Source organism: Crassostrea angulata, chromosome 6 (genome assembly GCF_025612915.1).
Source record: "Crassostrea angulata isolate pt1a10 chromosome 6, ASM2561291v2, whole genome shotgun sequence".
Lineage (NCBI taxonomy): Eukaryota > Metazoa > Mollusca > Bivalvia > Ostreida > Ostreidae > Magallana > Magallana angulata.
Window position 1 is genome coordinate 17083322 of NC_069116.1, and position 27974 is coordinate 17111295.

At 33.3% G+C, this 27974-nt stretch overlaps 2 protein-coding genes across 2 annotated transcripts; one reads left to right on the forward strand and one right to left on the reverse strand.

Moving 5' to 3' along the window:
* Positions 1–938: 938 nt before the first annotated feature.
* On the reverse strand, positions 939–14818 carry LOC128189084 (clustered mitochondria protein homolog). Its single transcript, XM_052860534.1, has 36 exons — positions 14636–14818; positions 11209–11411; positions 10235–10406; positions 9679–9822; positions 9482–9594; positions 9286–9355; positions 9094–9178; positions 8899–8977; positions 8591–8741; positions 8356–8492; positions 8133–8224; positions 7584–7686; positions 7368–7488; positions 7188–7279; positions 6993–7033; positions 6824–6878; positions 6606–6684; positions 6309–6414; positions 6063–6150; positions 5806–5953; positions 5591–5656; positions 5393–5454; positions 5190–5267; positions 4886–4956; positions 4707–4779; positions 4357–4518; positions 3988–4051; positions 3795–3885; positions 3507–3693; positions 3015–3206; positions 2842–2922; positions 2611–2736; positions 2344–2429; positions 2131–2260; positions 1547–1755; positions 939–1230 (listed from the first exon to the last, which is right to left on the reverse strand). The coding sequence occupies exons 1-36, from the start codon at positions 14736–14738 to the stop codon at positions 1029–1031; spliced, it is 4062 nt and encodes a 1353-aa protein (XP_052716494.1). The 5' UTR covers positions 14739–14818; the 3' UTR covers positions 939–1028.
* Positions 14819–17591: 2773 nt separating this feature from the next.
* Positions 17592–24392, forward strand: LOC128190452 (AH receptor-interacting protein-like). Its single transcript, XM_052862509.1, has 6 exons — positions 17592–17749; positions 20630–20809; positions 21196–21370; positions 21701–21887; positions 22402–22544; positions 22723–24392. Exons 1-6 carry the CDS (start codon positions 17651–17653, stop codon positions 22923–22925), a joined length of 987 nt encoding a protein of 328 aa, XP_052718469.1. The 5' UTR covers positions 17592–17650; the 3' UTR covers positions 22926–24392.
* The last annotated feature ends 3582 nt before the right edge of the window (positions 24393–27974 follow it).

The window sequence follows — 27974 nt, forward strand, 5'->3', positions numbered from 1 at the left end:
TGCACCGTCTTGAATTTGCCCGCCCAAAGTTGTGTGAAAAGAGGTAATTTGAGACATTGGAATGGACCCTTCTTAAATTTGCCTACTGACAACAAGGGGGAAAGGGGCAAAAATAAAACGGGGTGAATTTGTCCCTGTATTCAAATTATGACTTGTTCGCATACACATTGACATCCTGGCAGCATCTGTAGTGAATGAGACTAAAGATAATGGTGTTTCACGTTTCTTTAATTACAAATTTTTTTTGACAAAATAACACTTGTCAAAGATGATATTCATTATACACACGCAACTGAGATGAGCTAACAAATGATACATACTCACACTTCAAATCAAACAAAGGACTGGAATGTCTACCCTACTACAGAAAACAAACACATACTTTATCAGTGTATGGGTATTAACCTTCTATTCACATGTAGAGAAGCGAGATAATATATTAATGAATTTCATTGCAATAACATTTCCCTCCATTGAGATACATTCATTTTTAAAACTAAGTGGATTGTATAAGCTGATTTAAGTTAATACATTGTACTATTAATTGTTCGCTGAGTGATTATAAAATTATATAAACAGCTAGTTTTCACTCATCAAGAGTTCCATGCAAGAGAAATTACATACACTTAAAATGTTAATAACATCTTGGCACACAAAAAAATTATCACAACTCACACAATTAATATGACTGATAAAATCATCACTTTCACAAATGCTTATCAAGAATCTTCAGTCTTCACTTCTATTCAAAACTTGCCATAGCCGAAGATACCTCAAGCAGCAGTAGGTTCTACATATGAAAAGTATATATTCACATAAAAAATATTAATGTGTCTCTAAAATTAACGCTTAATTTACATGACTGTTTTTCAAGACTCCCAGGATGATGATGAAAAATGCATAGAAAATACTGGTTTCTATGCCCTTTTTCAACAACAAACGTGTTCACTCAACGTGTGACACTGTTTAAGTTGGTGTATTCGGTGGACTGGCAAACACACATATGGGGGTGTTTCCTACAGCTTCCCTCACTCTCCCCCAACTGTGACCCCTCTGGGACCTGTATGAGCAATGTCTCCGTTCATCTTGGCATGCCCATTGGGGAGTTTAGCTTCCTCTTCCTCAGGGACTTCAGTTATTTTCAGTGTGCTTGGTGCCTTTTCTGGTTCCTCAGATTTAGCTGCTCCTTTCAAACTAACTTGCTGGCGAAACTTTTCAATGTCTTCTTGGCTGACAAATAAAGAGAAAAGTTTTTATGGAATTTAAAAAAAATCAAAATTATCTACTAGTCCTTTAAAAACAACTAATTCATCACAGATTTATGTATACATTTACCGATATTACATGTAATCTTATAGGACTATCAAATTACTGGTAGACATGTGGCATATACATGTACCATATTCTGCATGTAAATAATGTACATGTATAAGGTTCTCAACGCTTTTGTCTACAGCAAGCGAAACGATAAATTCTCTTGACACACATTTACCGGTATGTTGTCCCTATCAGTGATACAATTGATAACATACAGTCTTGTATTTACCTGATCTGTACAAAGACGATGCCATTGATGACGTTCAGGGTATCCAACACACTGGCAATAGAGGGAGTCTGAATGTGCAGTGGGGGGAAAGTGATGCTCTTCTCTCCCTTGTATATTTCATTCATTTTCTTTTGAAAGACTACAGCTTGCTGTGTAAGATGTTTCAAACACTCAGAACTCTCCTTTGTTCTTTCATGTTCCTCCCCAAGCTGAAAAGTTAGAAAGCATTAAAATGAAAGGATTTTATTCAACATGCATTCATTTCTTGGTATCAGTTAAAATCATGCAAAATGTGACAGCACACTTCAAATATAAACAATTCTTTAGCGATCGACTGCATGAACATTATTGTACTTGAATACCGCATAAACTTTTTTGAGGGTGGGGAGGAAGGTTTTCTTTTGTTGATTTTAGAAGATTAAAACAACATACAATAACCAAGTCATTTTATGCTTGTTTATTTTTTGCAACACTAAAATGATTCGTTAAAAGTGAAAAATAGAGTATCACAAAAGTACAGATAATACATGATATTTCCCATAAAGCTGGAGACTACTGATGGATGAGATATTTGATTTACTTACAGTCTGTTTGTAAATGGCATAAGCCTCCTTCTCGCTCTGTAGGGCAGCCCTAAAGTCTCCCCGACAGGAGTGGGTTCTTGCCACCAGGTGGTAGTTCATGGCCACCTTCATGCTCCTCTGTCCAAAATATCTGTAATATAAAGAACACTGTAATACTGTTGAACTGGTCCGTGTTTGTGACAAATGGATGATGAGTTTAACAAGTAAACCTACTTTGTGTTGACTTCCAAAGCATGCTCCAAGAACCTCAGAGACAAATCAAACTCTTCCACAGCATGGAGAATTAGACCAATGTTACTCTACAAACAACAAATACATGTACCATAAAATCATTTACATGTATGTAAAAGAGATAGTAAATATACATGTAATCAAAAATTCTTGAAATTCTCCATGTTCTTCTATCACAGACCAAGAACCTTGTAAATGTACATTGTACTTATTTATTACTGATCTGAAGAATGAAGGGTTTTTACTTACATCTATTAAAGCCACCTCTGGATGATCCTCTCCATGGCAGAGTAAAGCCAAGTAACGTGTCCTGTATATTAACCGCAGTGCACTGGACACCTGACTGTTGGCAAAACAGTAGAGGGCAAGGTGGGCCTAGCAATGAAGTATCAAGGAAATGAAATACAGGTACACAAAATGGAGGGAATCACTAGATGATCATGACTTTCTTTAAAATTTAGATCTCGTAAGATGACTTACATATTCTGTAATTGTGTTTGGATTGTCGATGCCCAAAACACGCTCACTCATTAGAACAGCACGTTGTTGGAAAGACATAGCCTAAAAGACATAAAAAATCTAAGCCATTAAGATAAAGTAGAGTGAAGTAGTCTGGATAGATTATTTTGTGATATTTTCCACAAATTCTTTACCTCTCCATACTCTCCCATGATGTAGTTGAGACGAGCAAGCAGTCGGAGACAAGCTGCAATCTCTGGGTGTAGAGCCCCATACACATTGTTCAGAAGGTTGAGAGCCTCACTGATCAAATCATAGCCTTCCCTCAGCAAACCTTGCTGAATTTTGGTTTGGCCACTTGTGAAGAAGTGATATGCATCTGATGCCTGATAATTCAAAAATGATCAAATTTTATCTTATCAAATCATATCTAATTGATGTTTTATGTGTCCTAATATATAGCAATAGCATTCAAGAAGAACATCCTCAATAATTTGTTTAATTAATCTTAAAATAATTACATGTATTATGATCTCTAATAATTATGCATAAAATTTAAGTATGAAAAATTCATGAAAAATAACACTTATTCAACCCTGTTTTACCCACTATTTTTTCTATCAAAAGATCTCATACTTTGTAGCTACATATATTACATATATAAGCACAACAAAGATAAACCTTACTTTTGGATGAATGTGTTTGGCAACAGGGAAAATGTTGACAATGTCTTCCTCGTTGAAGATCTGTTTGTTCTTTATGTCCAGGTTATACTCCCGGAGTAAAATCTGAATGCCCACACTCATACAGAATGCCCTCAACATGGACACACGCTGCAGACCATACTTCTCCACCACTTGTTCAATAGAATCACTGGCAATCAAAAGACAACTATTAATTTGTGTACATTTATAAGAAGAATGGCCAAACATTTGTTATCAGTTTTTCAAGGTTTAGCTAAATGAAGAACCCACCAGTCTAGCTTGTAGTCAAAATACTCTGACACTTCTTCTGTAATTTTCTTCCACAGTTTGGAGGGCGTTTCACTTGCCCATTCTGTATTGTCTTTAAAAAACAAATGTAGTAAGTTACAGAGATGGGAAAAAAAGAACAAAATAAGAAACTGATTTGATAACAATCTGATACAAAAACTCTTTGACCACTAACCTATGCTCAAGAATGCAGCTTTGTTTTTCTTGCTATTCTTCCTTTTTGCTTTCTTGCTTTGTAACTAAAAACCCGAGAATTTTTTTTTTTAAACATGAAAGCTACAGAATTCAATTTCAATAAATCAAGTCTATTTACATTGACCCAGTATCGATACATATGCTTCAAATATATACCGGTAGTAAATGTATAATAAAATTACCGGTAGTAAAATGCATGTATCAGTACATGTAAAGGCATAAAAAGTTGGAATATTCAATTTCTTCTGTGAAAAACTTTAAAGTATTAAAAATTTTGTGATGTGCTTTTTCAAGGCATTTTCCACTATCAAAATGGTCGTTTATCAATGTATTCTTGTTGTGGACTGACCTCATCTGCGGTGACCTGAGCATGAGGGGAGGGATAAGATCCAATGTAGCAGTTCAGGAAGTGACTAATGGCAGCCGAGGTGTTCATCATGTCCACTCCCTGCATGTACAACTTGAACAGGTGCTTGGCTGCACGACAGATCAATTCCGATATGACAATGGTCTGAAAATATAAGGTTGTCCATTGGATCAGATGTACTTCTACAAACTGCCACATGACTACTCTTCATCTAGTTTCAAATTGTTACATGGTGAAAAAGATCCAGCCAAATTTAGATTCTTTGGTTAAATTATTTGTTTCTTCAGAAATCATTTCAAAGTTTTAAGACAATTGTGAATGTTAATACTTACATAAACATAGGACACAGAGGAATATTTAGAGATCATCTCTGCCACTTTGCCAAGGTAACGGATATTGATCCCCCTGAAATTTACAAACAAATTGTCAAGTTGGTAGGACTATCCAATTTACTTTTTATTGTACATGTGCATTAATCTAAATGTTAAGGATTAGAATCTGTGGTACTAACTTGTTGTGTAATGCTTCACACAGAGTGAAGCCATCAATGGGAGACGAGGAGTGTTCCATACAATCACTGATCTAAAATAAAAAGATGGACACATTTATCATCAACATCTACATTCATAAATGAACAGAAGTTCAAAGTAGAGCACTTTATCTCATACACCATCTCTTGTCTTTAAAAAGAAAATGAATAGTGTGATTGTGTTTTTGTTTCAGTTAAAATAATTACCAGGGTAATTCAAAACTTCAATTACAAAAAAATAGGAAGGGGTTGAGGATCAAGTGTAACTTAAAAGAGCAGAGCTTACAAATGATGGGATTTGATGAAGAACGAGAAACTCAGCAGCATCCTTGACAAGCTTCTTCTGCCTTTGGAAATGATCACTCTGAAATAAAAGTTAAAACACATGATCTCACAATAAACACAAAAACTTCAATAGAAAGGAACAAAATTGGAGAACAGTTTCACAAAGTGGCTGGAGAGGTACATAGTTTACTCTTAAAGACAAACCTTTTCATCAGGGTGTTTCACATGAGGCTGGAAAACATCAGGGTTGAAGAAAATACTGAACTCTGTAAAAGAAATGAAACCCCAAATAATTATATGTTATATTTAACCTACACATAAACATGAATAAGCATGAGGTTTTTGGGTCTCTGTGTCAAAGTATCAGTATGTCAGACTTGGTGTTTTTTATGGCTCACTCACCAGTGTCACTGAGAGAGCCCACAGCAGCTGCAGCTTTCTTCACAATGTCCTTACTGTTCTCCTCAACTAATCAACACAAAGACAAGAACTAATTAAACATAATCAGAGAATTAATTTAATCATAAGACTCTATTTAAATACAGTAAGTCAGAAATTAGAATTTTGCAAACTCATGACTTATATGGGTACATCAACATTAAACAATGCCCACTTACAGGATTCCCCCTCTGATTTTGTGAGTGCCTCCACTATCTTTTTGGCCTCATCTATATTTTCACTCTCTGCTTTTTCTTTCTTTTCTTTTTCCTCAAGTGTCTCCTCAAGACCATCAAGTTCCAACTCTTGTGGAACCAGTTTCTGGTCCTTAACAAAAAACATGTATAGTTTTTAATTAGAGCATCAATGAAAGTACCTCAATTGCACACAGGCTTCTAAAACTGTCCAGTTGGTTACATACACAGACTGTACAAACCTTGTTTTCATCAGCCTTTTTCTGGCTCTGTTGTTGTAGCTGTTGAAACTGATAAGCAGCATGCCTGACAAAGGCTACATATCTTGTTCTAGAAAACAAACCCAAAATTAATGTGTTATCATCAAAGAGAGCTTCAAATGCAGAACAAAAGTTTGAGCTGATAATCGGACACCAGTATTCTGTTCCTATTGTTTACATTTCGTTTTGCAAAGAATACTAAGGATGTCCTTCCCCCGATACACTTACTCAACAAATGCCTCTATAAGTTCCTGTCGTAAGCATGCCAGTCGGTGTGGGTGTTTCTTGGGATACCCATGTTCCTGCATGATTTTACTCAGAGGTTCATCCTCAACTACAATGTGTAAAAAAGTGAATCTTCAAAAAATGATTTACAGAAGGTCTATAAACCATGAAACTACAGTGACACTCATATATCCATGTTGTATTGCCTATATAATTTTCAACTATTTGATAATTCCTAGTTCAAATAAGATCGGATACTGCATATGAACATTTGTATTTTGTGTAAAAATAGAGACTCACTTGGGAGATAGTTTATATCTGGTGGAAATGTTCTTAATAAGTCCAGAACATAGTGGCGCTTATCATTTCCAATGATTCCCTGAAAGAAAATCATCAAAAAAATCACTAAACATACATGCTGTTCAAATCTCTTCGTGAGAGGAAAATTGAGTCTTCAATACGATGAAAAATTAACCAACTTCTCCAAACATACATGTAACTGCATTAATGAAGATTACCTTGCACTCCAGAGAAGTATATAATTCTACTTCATCACCTTTGTCACTTAAAACCCTATAAAAGAGAAACAATGGAGTTTAAGAAATTGTCATAATAGCTAATGAACTTGAATCCTTTACACAGAAGGTTTTACATCTTTAAAAATTAGCAGGAAGTACATGTACTTACTTATGTGGAAAGATTTTCAATTGTGGAGCAGTCTTTTGTAGCTAATAAAAAGAATTAAAATTTGTTAAAAATAACATCATATAAAACCAAACATGAAGGTTTGTGTACTAGTATTCCAACTACATGTACAATTATGCCATAAAAATTACTATTTATAAAAAGGTCAAATGTTTGGCAAAGAGAAGAGCATTTTACCAATTCCACATATTTATCACAAGTGACCACTGTCTTGCCAAAATCAATGGATCCATACACAACAGACTGCTCCTGTTCTCTGTCCAGGATTCCTGCAAATTTCAGGTCACAAAACAGTTGTAAAGGACAGACAATTGGTATAACTTGGTATAACATTTATATGGAGTAAGCCATACAGACCTGGTATAATGGACTGAGCTGTGACTCTGTATCCCCTGTAGTCTATCACTGCTGTACCCAGGGTGTACAGACCTTCAGAATCCAGGTTAAAGTAGGCCTTCACACCTTGTAGGTCATTGCCCTGTAAAACAACCCATTCCACTCATTTAAACTTCCATGTACTTCTACCAATACCCTACAACAGGTTGAGCATTAACAGCAGTGTGTTGCACATACCGGAGCAATGTATGCTGCATAATCACCCCCAAAATCTTTGTAGTGCTCTCGTACATCAAAGCCAAGGCTGAAGAAAATGTTGTTCCAGATGAACATTTGCATCCTGTAAAATTATAATTCACTTGATGATTGCATGTTATAACTAAATTGTATATCAATGACAGGTACATGAACGTCAATACATTTACATCTGTAAATATTTTTCTTCGTGTACCTGTAAATATTCTGAAGAGCAAAACATTCATATATGTGTGAACTTTTCAGGGGTCAGGAGGTCTTACTCATTTTGTCACAATGATCATTGCACAATAAAGCTTAATGTTTGCTTAATGCTATAATATTTACATAAAAGTCAAGTAAAGTCCATTATCTTAAATGATCTATTTTTTTTTCAAATAAATAAATTTTTTTTTTAAAGTTCACAGGGATATGAACTTAGTTGGTAAGTAATTGTATTTTTTTAAATGCCCTTTGGGCTTCACAGGATTTGATAATGTGACCAACCAAATTGATATTTCAATATCACATTTTTTATGTGTACAAACTCACTTGGCATCTTCTCCAGGGTTGATTGCCATAACATTTCCATCAATAACTGCCATGGCGCCTCGTGTAGCAGCACCAACAAAATCACTATGCACCTTTATAAAAAGAGGATGAGTTCAAACTAATTTAATAATTCATTTATTGCATTTCTTCTCAGATCTTTTGTCAAAATAAAGTTTTATTCCTTAATGAAATATTTTCAATTGTCAGGAACAAGCAGTCTTACCTTAAATATTGCTCGTTCCCTGATCAGCCTTTCTGGCAGGGTTTTCTTTGACAATTCTCGTGTTGTCTGAATCTCTTCATTCCAGTCCCGCGTTTGCCCTGGGATGTGTTCCTCATACCCCAAACGTGTAGAGAAAGCTGTAAAGAAATAAAAAACATGTGGTTAAAGTGAACAACAGAAGTCAGTAGGCCATCAGTAAAATCTTCTAACATGTTTACAAAGCCTGGATACTCACCATCTTCAGCCCTGATGTAGTCCACTGAGTGTTCGGACTGTGGGGCCATCCAGCTGTAGATCTGGTAGGGGGTGGGTACCCGCTCAAATGGGTGCTTCTGACCTCGCTTCTTCAGAAGGATACTGAAGTTTCTCTTGAAACTTGGACTTATCTACAAGACGATTATTTTAATTATTACCAAACTATTCGCTAATGATTAATATGCATGAAATAATATTACCGGTAATATTTAAAATACAATTTTATACTGTTTAAGTTATATCAAAATGCTTTCATTAAAACAGATCAAATCAACACAATGTACATACTTGGTTTAACAGGTCTACAAGGGAGTGAGATAAAAACTTTTGCTGAGCAGCTCTTGGATTAAATTCATCTTCCGTTGATCTAAAATAAAATCAAGAAAACGACATGAATGAAACATTCTGGCATCCAAAAATACCTGATGGAGAAATCTCTCTAGAGACTCAATAATTTCTGACATGCATCATGTCAGTACTCACTGATTGACGTAAAACCCTCTGGTAGAAGCGGTTATGTGATATTTCTTGTCTTCTAAAGTTAACACATATAGATACAGCAAATCCCCTACAAAAAAAATTCAGATTTGTGTTCCATCTTCTTATTACTAAAATGTTAATTTACAAAATCTTAATACAGAGTCAACTTTGGTATTAAGCTAACATGCTTTTTACCATGCATTCTCCTGTTTCCTGGGGGTGGGTTCCATCCAGTATAAGTCAAAACCTTCAGACACTGTGGACCCTGAAGAAATACACAAAATCAAGTTACGCTATAGCAAAAAAAAAAAGAAAGAAGAATAAATTATGTTTATACCGCAGAGATTTTGTCATGGTCACACCAATAGACATAACAGAACTGAACAAAAACCTTGAGGTCCTTGAGACCTGGATGAAGAGGTAACAGGGGCCTCTCTTTACTGCTGGGCATGATGAAGTCTGGGGGAGTACAGTCTACAGAGTCGGGTTTAGATCTCTTCTTGTCTATAAAAGAGGCAAAAAATTAAATAGACAACCAACAACTACTGCAATTAATCACTCATTGATGACTTAAAGTGTTTAGCTGACCTAGAATGTCTCCAACTGTGACAGTATTCAAGAAGGAGAGAGAGTTGCAGTCCACTCCATTGTATGCGTCGGCAGGGTCCACAGACTTCAGTAAGTCACGAATGTGACGAACATGAATGCGGGCTTCTCTTACAGTATATGGTTCTAAAACCACAAAATCAAAATTATTTCCACTTTGTCAAGAAATTATAACATAGACACAAAAGGCGTTTCTTTATCTGTTGAAACCCACCTAATGTTCAAATACAATAATTTGAATTTTGGTAAAATCTAAACTAATTTCTTATAATAAAAATTTCTGTTCAACAAAGAAACAATACCCATGATTTTGGCCATCATAAGTATTCACCTACCTACCCTACCTATTCAGATTGTTATATCATTTGTATCTTATACACCTCTAGTTATTGAGTACAACAAAATACCTGTAAGCATTTTATTTGATCGAATATCATTACATTTCATGATTTAAAAAAAAAATTATATAAAACACTTAAAACATTTTCTTAAATACTTCTACACCATAAAAGTTTTCGGTAAGGTTGCAGATATCTACCTTCAACCACTTTAATGACAGAGCCCTCTTTCAATCCCTCAATGCTCTTGAGCTCTGCGAAGTTGTCCAGGGTGACCCCGTCAATCTGTAGGGAGAAGCAGGTTCTGATACAGGTGTCCTCCCTGTCCATTAACACCTGGTGAATCTCCTGCACTAGTTCCATAGAACTCACCTGTATAACAAAGCAACATTACACAGCATTATATCAAATATCAATATGGTGGACACTCTAACACACTAGAGAAGATGAGGCCATTCCTTTCTTAAATTTTTCTCTTCCATTCATTACCTGCCTTCAGCATGTTCGACCTCGCATCTTTTTAAAAGTTCTATACATAAATTTACATAACTATATTAATTAATTACAAAATCATTCATAATTGTTATTTTATATATTTCATTGAATCCAAAAAGTAGTGACCCAAAAATTGCTTCACAAGAATCCTTGCACCCTTGATATGTGTACCTTGAACATAAATAATGCAAAATAAAACAATGATGCTATATATATTTTTAACAAAAACTAAATCACTATGTAATTGCTAAACAACCAGGAGTTGAAATTAACAGGGAATACTTGCTAGATACAAATTAAAACTTGAACTTGCAAGTTAAAAGAGACCTGTGGTTGCTACCTTTTGTGAGTCACAAAAGAATGGTCTTTAATGAATTTTGCTGTTTATCCACTCAGATTTTGAAGTTTACGCTAAAAATACTGTAGACGTGGAAACATAAGTTTAGGTGTTTTTAATTTTACTTTGTTTGCAATCAATTTTACTGTAGATATGAAGTCACATAGAATTATAGACATTTAAAAGCATTTACTACCCAAAAATTGTTTTTCCCTGAAATTATTCAAATTATTACTATGAGAAGAAAATTTTGTTTGCGAGTGGTAAAAAAAGTCAATTTCAACCCCTGACAACTACAGTACATAACAAGACTTAATGGCAGTGAGATAACTGAGGCCTTACTGGAAGTTCTATGGGGTTTCCCCCAGGAATCTGTATCTGTACATTGAAGCCCATGTCCTGGATCAGCACTATCTCCTTGTCGTTTTTGGCCCCCTCCTCCCCTGCCTCCTCCCCCGGGCTCTCCTCGGTCCGGGCCACCTCCTGGCAGCACCCATTCACCAGGGGCTGGTCTGTACCCTCCTCCCCCTTCAGCTTCATCTTCTCTGCAATACAAAATCACGGACACTCTCATTTGTAAGTGCCTGCTAAATCTTTTCTTGAAATAGCAGGGGCAGATGTTTGAAGTGAATTCCCTGCTTGGGAAATCTCCATTTTAGGCATTACAACAAGTGACAAATCTGCTTTACACGGTAGGGCACATAAACGACTTTGAAGGCAAATCCCAGTCTTAATACCAGCATGAGCATCCAATAAAAATGATTCACTCAGTGCTTCATAAACACTTTGCCAAATTTTTAAAGAATTTGAATGCTACATTCAAAACATATTCCCTTTTCATCTGTATAACACATTAAACTTGTTTTATTTTCTTCCTTTCGGTTAAGTAACAATTACTTTGATAGTCATTCAGGAAGTATTTTTATTTGACTATATAATATGCATAATCAATTACCGGTAAATCAATTATTATATTTGTGTAACATTACTGTTCTTTGATTCTTATGTGTGCGAGTTTAATACCAGTGGGTCTAATCCATTTTAATAGATAATTAGGTGAATTTTCTTGTTCAACTTTAAAATCATATATCATTACTACTGGCTCCTTTTCATACATGTTCATTCTTTCTTTATTTCCTCCCTTAGGAGATTGTGGCATGAAATTTTACTAAGAACAATATACAAACATCATTACACACACACACACACACACACAAAAAGAAGAAAAGAAAAACTATATTACCCTATTGCCACTTGGCATCGGAGAAAAAAACAGAAAAGAGAGGGGAAAAAAGTCAAAGAAAACAAAAACATGGGGATGTCCATTTGAGTATGACTTGGTGTAACCTACAGCTGTAACAATGTGCACAGTGTAGAAAATTATCTTGACTATTGTACTGGTATTTTACGTAAATACTTTTTAGAAAAGCTGATGAATTGACAGTCATGCTCAATGATACAAGGCCATGCTGCTGCATGCTTTATCTCTGAACAATGAGCACTCAAGCATTTGCTACTCATATGTATATATAACTCCTTAAAACAATATCAATAAATTATCATATGATTTAAGAATGGAATCCCTTAGAGTTAACTCCTCTATCACATGAACATTACAAATACATGTATATGGAAGATATAAACCTTGGGTGACTTTAACTGGAGATGAATACAATATCTTAAACAACTGTTGTTATATCATGGTTCAATAACCTCAAACATTTGTCACATAGGGCTCCTGTCTGCTTTGGGGAAAATTGTATTGTGTGACCTTAATCTAGCTATGAATTTATTTCAATGGACAGTAATATCCATGTAGCTAAGCTCATGCACATTCACTAAATTTAGCTACATTGCTTAATTCAGCTTTTAAGCTTAATTAAGCTATATTAAGCATTCAAAAGCAGGATACTGCTGTACTTTGTTTGATCATATCTCAATATTGTCCTATTTATAATACCATGCAAGACATTTGCAAGGCTTTCAAGACATTTCATGGAAAATGGTGGGGTTTTTTTTTTGGTTACACTGAAAATACACTTCATTGTGTGCATTGGAGCAAGGTTAAGTATGAATTCTCTTATTTTAACAATTTATAATATTGCCCACCAACATAGACTTATGGTGGTTCACTGGTGAATGTTAGATAAAGCACTACATGTATTATATTATACCTCAGTATAATAATTCTACATAATGCGTCATCTGATTGGTTTAGACAGTCCCTTGAGAAGGTGAACAAAACGTCATGTCTCTCAGGGAATTAATATCACATTCCACTCTTTTTGGAAGTCTTAAGATTTTCAATCCATTGGTATGAAAAAGAGCATATGACTTATATTATAGGATCTCTCATGAATTGCGATGATATACGATTTTTATCCAATGAGTTGTGTGTTTCTATCCCTGAGCCTTGGCGAGGGGATAGAAAACACACAAGTTTGATTAAAATCATGAGAGATTCTTTTTAATTATCACATGTTTTCCCACATATTTTGTTAAACTTCAATCTTTTCAGTAAATATTATAATTGTGGGTCGCTCAACACATTTACTACAAGACGTCAACAACTTTAAGCATGGAAAAAAGTTCCTTGAAGATTATCAAACAAGCATTTCATTTTCTAACATATTTTTATCAATTTATAAAAATAAATGAAAGAGCATTAAATGCTACACATTTATAACTACAATTCTCAAGTGAATTGTTTGTTACTTTTTCATTCTAAGTCAATCATCCGCTTGAAGCTACGTCATCAGGACTTAATTGACCCTTTTTAATACAGGGAAATATGAAGTTTTATTGCCCTGAAACGTGATTTTCTAATACCAATCAGATAACGCGTTATATAGAATTATTATAATAAGGTATAATAATTAACAAATTATTGCATGGTGAGGGAGGCAATATGAAGATTAAAATCATATTTCCCTCTGAGGATGTCATTGGAAAAGTTATTTTTCTTGGGGGATTAAATCTTCATAACTGGATTAAATCTAAGGATCATGCCATAAATGTTAAAAGTTTACTCATCAGCCAAATTCTACTGTATACCATCTACAGAGACTCTGCATTTATTATCTTGCCTACATGCAACTTTTCATCAAGACATGTTTTCCAACCCAATGCTTTGTTTATATAAACAAATGGCTAAACCAAGAGATTGTGCCCAACCTGTAGAGTATTATTGTTAGGTAAACAATGGCAATACTGTGGATACATATAAATATAAAGTTTGATATTTGGTGCATTTAGTGGTCTTTTCGTAAAACAACAATTCAAAACAAACACTACTTCGTAGCAAATTCGTATCCGCTTGTCAACAGTCAGCTGTTCTATATCGAGGTCAAATGAACTACATTACGACCCAGACGACCTTGAAAAGTTACGTACGATTAATAAATAAAAGCACGTGGTTACGAATTGTTGAAACCAATAACAATATGCAACAGTATACAAGTCACAATTTTCGAACACATACATATTCGATATTGCAAAAACGGGGTAAATTCTTATGCAAGCAAGAAAAGGTTGCATAATGTGCAAGGAAGTCGTTGCATAAATAAGTCTAAAACTTAAAAGTCATCAATGAAAACTTTCATCATTGACGATTTAAGCTCATGTCTACCTATCTAGAATTATTCGTTTACTTATTTTTTGGAGGATATTACGAAATGGAGTTTATTTTCCTGCATAAAGTGACTATTTTGTTGCCCTTCGTCGTCTGCATGTCACTTGACTCAAAAATATTAAGTAGATTTTCGCTTACCATTGCCGTTTACTGTTGCTGTCACAGACTGGGACTTGGGAGAACCATTCTGCAAAGTTGTTGCACTACTTTCGTCGTTGTCCTGTCCCGATATCCCAGCCATTGAACGTTGACTTTCAAAATAAAACACGTGTTTGCCGTCTTCTGAAATTGTCCTACATATATGCACGTTTCACCTCAAAATCTTAATCATGTCGACGCTTTAAAAGTGGGTAAAACCCGTAACACAGTTTGAGGGTGACCCGAATTTGCTTTGAAACAATTATTATGAAATTTCGCTGAATTGTTGAAAGTGAGTGGGACTGTTAGGTTGATTGTTACTTAAAAAATCAAAAGTGTTTTTATAAGTGAAGATACAGTGATTTTGTAATATCACATGACATTTATTATATCCTTACTATATTTAATTGTAATTCTTATTTTTTATTTTCAGTAAAATGTAATACTATTCCCTTTTCACTCTATTGAAATCTTATTTTACTACACTTCTCTTTATCTTTTAACAAGTAGTGCACCCTACTCAGAGTACTCAAAACTGAGGGCGAGTAGGGAGCCATTGATGCATTGATTCCACAGGGAGAGGCAACGGTACGTGAATATTAGAAGATATAAACGGGGATTGGGAGTAAGCCGAATTTGTGAAATTGTCATTTTCAGTTGACAGTTTTGAATAGTACGTCTTACAAGGTTTTAAAGAATTACACTCTACTTGGTGAATTATACACTAATTTGATAGTTCCTTGGACTTATGATGAAAATAACAATTAAAAAAGGAATTGTACACTATAGAAGTCATCTTCAAATAAATTCGCCATATCAAAATCTGCTCTGTTCGGATGAGGAGCTATATAAGCTAAGACGTAACGTTATATGCTGCATTCCTTTTCGAAAAGCGATTCCTTCTGGAAAAAAATCCACTTTTTATTTTTATAAAAAAAAAGAGTTTGTTATCATGATAACTAACGAAGACCTCAACCCCGATGAAAAAATGAATAACATTATAAATATTTGATTATCAGTGCCAAAACAACATGCTTGTTTATTTCTTTAGAAAAGAGCTGTACATGGCTTCCTAATAATAGTGCCTGACCCTTGAGTACATTAAATAATTATCAAAATCAAGATTTTTGCTTTGGTACTCAGTTGTTATGATATGAAATAACCTTCCTAGCTTTGTAAAACTTTTATGAAAGTTTTAATGAATAAGGAAAACTAAGTTGAAATTCGCATAAGAACTCCAGTGTCGATTCAAGGAATCTATTTTAAACAAATATGATCAATTTTGATGACAATAACACATTAGAAACACTGTCAGGCTTAACATTTTCTCTGGAACAAATTCATTATGATATTGCGGATTTAAGAGTTATCGAACATTGTCGAGGAGCAGACATGAATTTTTCACTGATTATTATATTGCTATCCCTACCTTTTTTGGAATCGGGAACATTTTGTCAAATGAAAATAAGAGGTTTATAATTTAATATGGCAAGTTTATTTATTATCTAATTTGTTGCACTCAAACGAAAATAAAATATTTACAAAAATCACAAACGCGTGTTTTAGTGAAAGAACCGTTTATCTGTCTGCATTTATTGCAACGTACAATTACATGTAAATATTCATTCACTCTTCTTTCTGTAATAAAAAAAATCACATTACATATTCAGGCATAAGTAATACATCGATTTTCATGTACACGTACAGTCTTTCAGTGACAGCAAATCACCGTTTACCGATTGAAACTGGTAGCTGGTATGGAATTCCTGTAAATGACAGAAGCTGCACACTCTGTAATAGTGGTAAATAAGCGGACGAATATCATTTTATTCTTGAGTGCAAATTTTTCTTAACTTTACGCAAACAGTTTCTACGTACCAGGTATTTTCAAAAACCAAGTACATTAAAATTTAAGGAATTGCTGATGACAACGAACGTCAATACATTGAAAAAAGTAAGCTCTTTTATATTGAATATCCAGGAGCAAGTCTGCTGTCCAGCCTAAACTATATTAGCATTTATTATTATTATTACTCTCCGCGCATTGAACACCACTGAAACATTGTATTCAATTTCTAAATGATGATCCCTTTTTTTCTACCACTTTTTGTATTATTACTATTTTTTTTCTCTTACTTACTTATGCTTACTAACACATGTATTACTATGTTGTGTTATAATTTTTATATGATTTATTAGACCCTTGACATCACAATTTAATGTAAATATGTTATTGTACCTCATGTACCATTGTATGATAATGGTTGGAGAGAATAAATTGAATTGAATTGAATTGAAATTGTATGATGCTTGTGTGTGATGGGCGTGTATAAGAAAACCCATCAAATGAGTGAGATTCGTGTTTGTTATGAATACTTGTCCTATAAGTTGTAGATATAAATAGTAACCAATACATGTAGAAATATACAACTAATATAGAACACGTGTTCTAGTACCCATGGTATAGAACCAACGATATATAGCTATAATTACGGTTTTTAAAGAACAATTGGTTATGAGATAATAACAAAAAATGTAATCAAGAATTAGTTAAATGTTTTATACTTTATGTGTATGTTTTCATAAGGTTACTAATTAAGTTCAGTGTTGTTGGTTTTCTTATTTATACAATATTTTAATAGTTTGATATGGTCGAGATTTAAAAAAAAAAGGCAATGAAGGAGTTATTATAATTAATAAACAAAGAGTGATAAATCGAACAGTTTTGTTTTAAAATTCCTTATTTTTTAAAAGAAAACCCGACCCGGCTCTCGGCGCGGCTGGTAGCAAGAATCTCACTTTACCAACAATTTTTAAGTTGATGAAATATAAGTCTTTTATTTCTCCATATATATATGTTATTAAAACTAGATCTGTGAATTAAAGTATTTTAAAATGACATCATGAAATAACTTTACTATGTTTACAGATTATCTAAAAATAATGTTCTTTGTTTATATAGCCTAGTTGAATATCCACACGAACAAATTACTTATGCAGAATTTGTAAACAAACATGGCGGAAGATTTCGCGAATTTACTCGCAGAAGGGATAGAAAAACGCATTTTGTATGCAGGTAAAGGTGATGCACCATCATATGAAGATGGAACAAAGGTAATTACAAAGTATTTCACACATTCATTACATTCTGAATCTCTGAGATGTAGAGGTGGTAGAAATGAATGTTTATGAAGTGCAGATAATCTGCAAAACCGACTGGCTGGTACTGTAGCATTACTGGTTGAACACTATCTCATGTTTGAGCTATATATCACTCATGGCTGGTATTTAGCATTTTCAAATGGCTAAAATAAGCTAATTATTAGCTAATTAGCTATTTATTTAATTGAAATTAGGTTTAAGGGTTGTAAACTATTAGTTTAAAACTATAGTTACTGACGTTCGTCTATTTTTCACATCTGTCAGCTTAGTGCCAAAAATGAATCAACTTTTTAAAGTTAGGGTTTGCATTTTCGGGGAGATAACTTACTGATTTTCATTGTGACATAACATCAACTACCCTTTATTTCAGCGGGTACGGGATGTCTCGCACCTAAACATGTTTCGCGCTGAGATGGTCCACACCTATTCTGTTTCGCGCTGAGATGTTTTGCATCGAATACATTCTTTACAATAAATGATTTATGAAACATGTACATGTAAATGTTAAGTTTATGTAGCGCGGGTGTCAGTAGAATAAACATTGACACATATATGTAAACATAAATAGTAAACACATAGTTTTTTATGGTTCATTACAAGAATCTAACATAAGTAAATAAGAAAATTAATTTTAAAAAGTCACTTGAGTAGGGCCATATCTTAATTATTTAGTTGTCTTTGCTGCTTAAAATAGTATAAAAATGAATCCGACAATAAATATGTGTGCTATAAAAAATTAGTATTATTTGCATATATACGGCATTATACAAACAATCATTTGCAAGTTGTTTTAAAAGATAATCTATGAATTTCTTCTAAACTTACCACTATATATAAGATCCTCAATAAGTATGTCCTTGAATATTTATTATCTCAGATTATTCCTTATACTAGGAGTAATTATTCTGCATAAAGAACTACATACATGTGTTATTTTTGTGTGAATTTTACAGTAATTTGTAGGTCATTCTCCAATGACATAATTATTACGGTAATTCGTAAATATATGGGAACAAATATTATTAAACAATATCACACATACAAAATGGTAGTTAAATGGATGCAGAGGCGGTAATGTAAAGTGTAAAGCAAAAAGTTATGTAATTAAATTATCCCCACCTTTAGATCTGTGGTACTTAATTACCTGCAATAACACCCCTAATTTTTCATAAAAATACGGGTAAATCTCAAGTGAAAGAAGTGCTATAAATGTTATCACAACAAATTAATACCTCTTGTTCTGAACCTATATAAAAAGGCCATGGCTTCAAAGGCTTCATAAAAAACCCAACGAAAATGAAAAAACGTTATACTAGCGGCGCATATATAAATATAAATTTCAATGTTTTTTATAACTTATTTAAATTCTTATATAGGTTATAATTAATTTCAGAGCAATAATAACACGAGAAAAATATCTCAGTACAGTGAGATGTTTCGCTCCGAGGGAGGTGCGAAACATTGAGGTGCGAATCATGTCAGCTCGAAACAGAATAAGTGCGAACCATCCCAGATTCATTTCAGCCATGACGTCAAAATTTATATGACACCATAGTTGGTGTAAGGTTTTTGTTATTTCCTGGGGTTTTGCAGTTTCATTGAAGATGTAACAGGACACAAGCATTTTATCAATTTCCACAAAATCAAAGTCTACATCATATAGATTTTATATAGTGTTTTAGAAACACCAGATTACACAAATATTAAGATACGTTTTCCTGAAATTGGTGGACTTGGAAAGGTTTTTAGTTGAGAAGTTTTCGTTTGTAAACATGCATAATAGTAGTCCAAAATTAAGACTTTTGTTGCATGTTATTTCTTTTTTAAATAGTTCATTAGAAATTTTTAAAAATGAATCATGATATAAATAGTGACATTGTTTTCAAACATTTTAAGCATAGATAACACCCATAATAGTCACATACAAAATGTATATATTTTCACCAAATTATTTACATTTCATCACCATAAAAATTTGAAATCATGAACTTTGACCTTTTATAGTTATAAAACGGGTCCGGCAAAATCATTTGAATTTTATGAGAAAAAAGACTTTGGTATAGTGAAAAAAAAGTTATGTAATTTTGGTACAATTCCTAAAAAATGCAAGCCACAAACCTATTACCTTACTATAATTACAGGTACGTGTAGCACTAATTATAATAATTTGCAATTGCAAAATATAGCTTATCTGATAAATATGGTTTCATGATTTGCAAACTAACAATGCTTAACTATAATTAGCATCTGAATAAGTCACCAGATATCTGTAATCATTTCATGAATTGTGAAACTAATATATTATTAATAACTCTTTACTATAGTTAACGAATGTAAATGATAGTTTACAGATGTTAATTTATACTTATCAGCAAAATCTTTTGACAACGTGTAATTACAGACAGATAGATTTGGATTAGCATTTGTAAACTTATACTCAGTACTATAGTTCACCACCTGTCAATATGGTTAACTATATAGTTAACAAATCATTAATTATAGTTTATGGTTTGTAAATAGTTTAAAGCTGAAGTTAGCATATACATTTTCATAATACATGTACCTCATAAATTATTCAAATGTGAATTAACTTATTCTGATCAATGAAATTGCATATTACATTCAGAATTTCATGGTTTATCATGTAAAATGAAAGTTAACATATATATCCATTTTATTGTAATGTTGGCCCTTACTAGGGCAGTTTTAGTGTACATGTTTTATTTATTTCCATACAAAGAGAAATAAGTTTCCAAAATGTTAACATAGTTAATTCATTGTCTTTTTATGGTCATAGGACAGTGTGGTCAGGATATCATGTTTCTTTTACAGCTTTATTTCCACTTTCGGACAGAAATATGCAATGATGAAAACACAATTGTGGATGACAGTCACAAATACAACAAACCTATGGAAATAATCCTGGGTAAAAAGTTCAAACTGGAAGTCTGGGAAACCTGTTTGAGAACAATGAGATTGAATGAAGTAGCCAGCTTCAAAGTAGAAAAATCGGTATTTTAAACAGATATATCTTTTTGAAACTGATTTATTTTTGCATAACTTTAAAATTAACATTTTATATTTTCATCAATAGTAAACTGATAAATAAGTTAAATTTATATTTGTGAAATCAAGATTAGCCAGTATTAATTAGTATACACTTGCTGATCAGTGATGATACTCTGACCAAATCAAAAATATCAATAATATATCACTCTGTAAACTGGTAATACTATACATGTATTCTATAGATTATTTTATAACACCACTTCTTGACTTTGTATTTTGGAGAGGGTTTATACAGGCTTTGCCTGTTGCCTAATCCATTTGATTACTCAATAAAATATGTTTAAATTAAATACTCTGACTAAGGTTGATTTTGACTTTCCTGAATTCAGCACACGTCTGTGTATCCGGTGGTGTCTAAGACCCTGAGAGAATATTACGGGGAGAAGGGCCACAGCCACGATGATGGAAAACATTGCTGTGGAATGATGATGGCGGAGCACGGGGTGGGGTTTGACGACCTTAATGAACTCATGAAGAACCCTAAGCAACTCAGGTTTATATTAGGTATTTAGGTTTTTATACAACTCTTTCATTGTACTACAAATCTTTTACTTTTTTTCATATACTTCTTTGATGTTTCATACTTTTTCATTTTTGAATCTCAAATATATAAAATTTCTCCTCAAAATTATACACTGCCATATGTTATGGGTTCCAGCTAAGATACATGTTTGTAATGTTGTAACATATCTTATGAATAGAAAACACATATACACAATGTACATACATTGTAATATTGTAATTCAGTTAACTATGAGTTTAATGCCCAAATATTTTTTTTCTTTGACATGGACCTTATTAAATGAAGTAAAAATTTTCCATATGTTGTTGCAGAGTTAGTGAAAATAGAGAGACCTGAAGATTATGAAAAGGATTCATGGACATTAACAGATGATGAAAAGCTACAGAAAATTCCCATTCTTAAGGAACAGGGAAACAAGTTCTTTTCAGAGAAGAAATACTCAGAAGCTGCAGACAAATACTTTGCTGCTCTTGGTTTTCTCGAACAACTAGTGCTAAAGTAAGAACAGAGCAAATAGGACTTTTCCTCGTTAAAAATTTACAAACATACATGATATTCATTGTATACAGATACACACTGAAGTTTGCTTTTAGGCAACTTTGGCCATAGAAATATGACTCGAGATTTTGAATACATATTTCTATCTTATTGTTTGGTCAACTTAGATTCTTCAAGTTCAAGTTTCTTTCATTCCATCTCCACTGTTACAGTTACTTGTAATTCTGACTTCTTGCTTTTACCATTAACTGGTAAAATTTACAACATATGGATACATCAGTGTTTACATAACAAATTTAAATGTTTAATGATATACAATGTATTAATGTTTTGGTAATGTACATCTAATAATAAAAAATGCACAGTTATTCAGATTTGTTGCTTATAAAAAAACGTTTTTTTCTTCCAACTTTTATCTTAGGAAAAAATAACATTTATTTAATGAACTTGAATTTTTCCTTGAAATTCCTCTCCTTCAGAGAACTAAATTTCTTACATTTCCTTAACTTTCCAGAGAAAAACCTGGAGAAGAAGAATGGAACACTTTAGAGGATATGAAGGTTCCATTCTTACTGAATTATGCCCAGTGTAAATTGTTTTTAAAAGACTATTATCCTGTGATAGAACATACCTCAACTGTCCTCAAAAGGCATCCTGGTAAGTGAAACATTTGATTAAATTAACAAAGGTTTAGAAAGCAAAAGCATTAAAGTCTCTCTACATAATTTCTGTGAACTATTTTTGTTTTAACTCCATCCTCTAAAGTTATCTACAAATAACAAATATTTCAGTTTATTCAATTTTTATCGTAAAGTTTTAATGTTTGTTGTTCCAGACAATGTAAAGGCACTTTTCCGGAGAGCTAAGGCACATGTTGGGGCCTGGAACCCAGAGGAGGCCCAAGAAGACTTCCAGAAGGTCATGACTCTAGACTCCTCATTGACACCAGCTGTTCAGAAAGAATTAAAACTTTTGGAGGAGTTACAAAAGCAAAAGGACAGTGAAGACAGAAATAAACTCAAAGGACTTTTTAGTTGAAAATTGATGTTTCATAGTTCGTTATTTTGAAAATTATTTTTAGCAATGAAATTAATTTATTTGTCTGTGTTATGGTGTATTCAATGTAATGTACTTTCATATCATCAGCATTACAATGTGGGTAAAATATCAGGATTTTTGTTGTGTTAGCAATTAAATGTTTGCTATTGAGAGGAAAAAACATGTGAACAATGCTACAATAATGCATGAAAACTTGAATTGTACAGCACACAAGTGCAAATTTTACTTTTGCAGTGTTGTAATCATACAAAAATGATATAAAACATTATTAAGTCTATCATACATTATTTGAGGAATGATGACTTCATATAATCAAGGCCAAACTCCCCTGCTCTTTAGCCGGGCTCTGCTGACAGCAGAGTCCTGGCTGTAGGCAGGCAAAGCGCCAATGTTACTATAAATAGCACAACTTCAAAAAGTAAACAAAAAACCTAACAGCGTCAAAGTAAAAGCTTCCGCTATACCAAATAGTTACACAAAGAGCCACATTTTGTCAAAAGTGTTGGCATTTTGTTTCTTTTATTCTAATTTCGAGAGAATTGTCTATCTTTTTTAGTTTTCATATTAATAATTTTTTTTAAAAACAAGACTATGCATTTTGGATACATACAATGCGCATGAATTTTTATGAACTACTTTGCTGCGCGTTGAAGAAATGGGGATTGAATATATAACGCTTGTTGCAAAATTCAAGGCAGCAACTGTTGAACTTTTTTCTACTAGACAGATATTTTTTTGTTTGTAGCCGCTTACAAAATTTGGTCGCTCTCTGACGCTTTGTCGACATTAAAAGCATAATTATGAGAGAGAGAGAGAGAGAGATTAATTTTCAGTCTTTACCACACAATATGCATAAAGACACACCAAAAGAGCCCGGCTTTCAGTACTTCAGTACTTTGATTCTCATAATTATGTCTTTCTAGTTATCTAAAAAAACACTGATGCTTCCAGATACTGTATTGTTTATTAGTCAACAGCTGTACAGCTCATAGACATATACAATTAATATACACATGTTATAATACATATACTGGTCACTTGAAAAAGGAAAGTTTATACATGAAGTTTTCTGATTACAAAAGCATTCTTAATATATTTACCTAAATTGCACAAATCCTTTAAATTTTGTGTTGACAATAATAGAATTAATTTAAAGACAGAGGGTTTAATATAATAAAACTTCTTAAGGAATTTTTAGGTCACCTGAGTCACTCAGGTGACCTATTGCAATTGGTCTTCGTCCGTCGTCGTGCGTCTGTGCGTCGTGCGTTAACAATTTTACATTTTTAACTTCTTCTTTAAAACTACCAGGCCAATCATTACCATTTTTGGTGTGAAGCATCTCTATGGTAAGAAGAATCTAAATTGTGAAATTCATGGCTCTACCACCCCTGGGGTGCCACGGGCGGGGCCAAATATGCAAAAAAAGCCAAATTTTCAAAAATCTTCTTCTCTACTCCCACGCATGTGAGGAAAAAACTAAATGCATGGTTATGTTGTCTATGAAGCCCTCTACCAAAATTGTGTAATTTATGGCCCCTGGGTCAGGGGTTCTGGCTCTAGGGTGGGGCAAATGTGGCCATATAGTAAAAATGTATTAAATCTTAGAAAATCTTCTCTCTACTACCATATATATTGGTCAAAAACTAAATGTATGATAAAGATGTCCATGAAGCCCTCAACCTAAATTGCGAAATTCATGACCCCTGGGTCAGGGGTTCAGGCTCTAGGGTGGGGCCAATATGGCCAAATAGTAAAAATGTATTAATTCTTAGAAAATCTTCTTCTCTACTATCATATATATTTGTCAAAAACTAAATGCATGATAAAGATGTCCATGAAGCCCTCAACCTAAATTGTGAAATTCATGACCCCTTGGTCAGGGGTTCAGGCTCTAGGGTGGGGCCAATATGGCCAAATAGTAAAAATGTATTAAATCTTAGAAAATCTTCTTCTCTACCCCCATATATATTTGTTAAAAACTAAATGCATGATTATGATGTCCATGAAGCCCTCTACCAAAATTGTGAAATTCATGACCCCTGGGTCAGGAGTTCAGGCTCTAGGGTGGGGCCAATATGGCCAAATAGTAAAAATGTATTAAATCTTAGAAAATCTTTTTCTCTACTCCCATATATATTTGTTAAAATTAAATGCATTGTTATGATGTCCATGAGGCCCTCAACCAAAATTGTGAAATTCATGACCCCTTTATTAGGTGTTCAGGCTCTAGGGTGGGGCCAATATGGCCATATAGTAAAACTTTTTTAAATCTTAAAAAATCTTCTTCTCTACTCCCACACATGTGAGCAAAAAACTGAAGACATGGTTATGATGTCCATGAGGGCCTCTACTAAAATTGTGAAATTCATGACCCCTTTGTTAGGTGTTCAGGCTCTAGGGTTGGGCCAATATGGCCATATAGTAAAAATGTTTTAAATCTTAAAAAATCTTCTTCTCTACTCCCACACATGTGGGAAAAAAATGAATACATGGTTATGATATCCACAATCTCCTTTACCTAAATTGTGAAATTCATGGTCCCTGGGTCAGGGGTTCAGAACATGAAGGGGGGGGGGGGTCGCAATATCGCAATATAGTGTTAATGCATATAATGTTTAAAAATTTTCTTCTCTATTCACACACATCTGTATAAAAAAACTGACTAATAATTATGTTTACCAGGAAGTCCTCTACTGAAATTTTAATTTTCATGTCCCCTCAAGGATGGGTTTTGACTCTAGGGCAGGGCCAAATAGGATGTATAGATGTTAATGCATATAACGTTAAAAAATTATTTTCTTTACTCCCACACACCTGAAAGGAAAACTGAATTCATGATTTTGTAGACCAGATCTTTTAGTTTTTCACCAAAATAATAGGTTTCACAGTTCTTTTTGAAATGTGGTCGTCATTACAAATTTATAATTTTTCTACTCCAGTATGAAACCTAATTAATAAGATGCGTATATGAGACTCCATGACAAGTTTGTGTATGGGATATATGCTACTCAGGTGACCGTTAAGGCCAACTGGCCTCTTGTTCTCTTAAATTACAGTAATAGGGACATTTCAATATAAAATGATATTCATCTTCTATATCTTAAGTACATTAGTACATGTACTTTAGATATTGGAACATTGTTATATCTGCCAGTTTCGATGGTAAGACAATGGGATGATAATCTTAATTTACATATAAGTTTCTTATATTGTAAAGGAATTCTTTTTGTTAGATATGACTGCAAGGTACAATGATCAACTAGATATCTATAGATTGTACATTTGGAAGAGGCATTTATGTCAGCTATTAAAGACTGTTTAAAATTATCAAAAATACGTTGCTTGGCGATCGTTAAAATAATTTCTGGCTTTTCAAAAAATTGGTTTTCCCATAAGTTCATTAGCCCAATACTTGTTAACATATTATATATCTCAGATATCTCAATGAACCCTCAAATTTTAATAGTGAAAATTTATTGGGCGACTCAAAAAGATAAGGGTAAAACCTAAAGGTCATGTTATAAGAAATGTCGTCTAGACTGTCTAGAACCCAGTAACTGGAATAAAATTTATCCCTGTATAATTTGTCAAGGATGACTTTTTTTAAACATAATAAATTTATGAGTTAAAATATTAAATGTGTATTGTATGTTATAAAATGACCCTTTTCCATTTGAATGTCTTTCAGTCTTCCTAAGGAGTTAGCAATTTGTTTAATTGAAGGAAAGAAGACTAGCTTAATGGTTTTAGGGTGGACGTATTAGGAGCCAAATATTGGAATAAAATTTCTTCTGTATAAGTCAAGATGCGAACTTTTTTCTGTGAAATTTATACTAGTATTTTGATGTAGTGAAACTTAGTGATAAGAATTAGAGGTGTGATGCCTTAATTCTCTTGATTAGTTTGTTTGTCCTTGGAAATCAAAAGTGGTAAAGGAATTAAAATGCATGTACATGTTTCATATATTGCCCTATCAGCTTTATCTGCCTTGTACGCAAAATAGTACAAGGATGACACAGGAAATTGTATGTTATTGTCATGAGAAAACGAGTAACTGAACTCGGATGTGAACGGAGTAAATGTCCAAGTACGATCCTGTTTGTTAAGTCTTATAAATATAAATTATATAATGATCATTGCCATCCTTTTATGTTTTGTTGAATTAGAAAGATCAGTTTCCTTATGACCAGAAAAGATAGTCATACAATACTAGTTCTTGTACCTAATAAATGCGTTAAAAATACCTTTTTATCGATAATCATTGTTGGAAACCCAAGACCAGTCTTGCACGTACTGAAAGCAGGAATCTGGTCAACGAGGCGCAGTTTTGATATTTTTTAGGTATTGTCTCAATCTGATATCAAAAGTGAATTCTTATTATGAATAATTCGAATTCTTGATATTAAAACCAGTTCTTGATATCAATAAGTCGATTTTTTATGTCAAAATAAAAGCCATTTTCTTAAATCAACCATTATTTTCAATATCAAGATATCATTTTCTGTCATCAGGTATTCAAATTTTCCGAAAACTCGTAATTTTTCAAGTCATAAACTTTTCGAAGAATTGTCTGCGTTACCTTAGGGACTTAAGGAATTTTATTATAAGGAGAATTAGACCGTTTTTACGAAAGCCCGTTCAGCTCATTTTCGTAGGTAAAAAATTTTTTTTTTCGCGAATAAACGTTTTTAACACTCTGTTTTGTGCACATTAGTTTTAAAGAAAAATACACTCTTATTCTTCATTACAAGTAAGATGGCCAGTTTTGTTTTTTTCACCGAAGATTACGATATAAGCGCATAATCAACGAGCGTCCATTTTCGCAATTTGTTAGTAACCGTAGCCCAAACAACTTCATTATTCACGAAAAAGATTCTAATGTTAGAATGTTTCCTCTTTTTTACTATGAAAAATAATTTATTTTATCCAGTACTCTGTCCTTTGAACAATAAAAACCGTTATGTAAATTTCTTACACGGAAACATAATGAGGGTTTGTCCAAGTAGAATCTATGAATGAGATGGG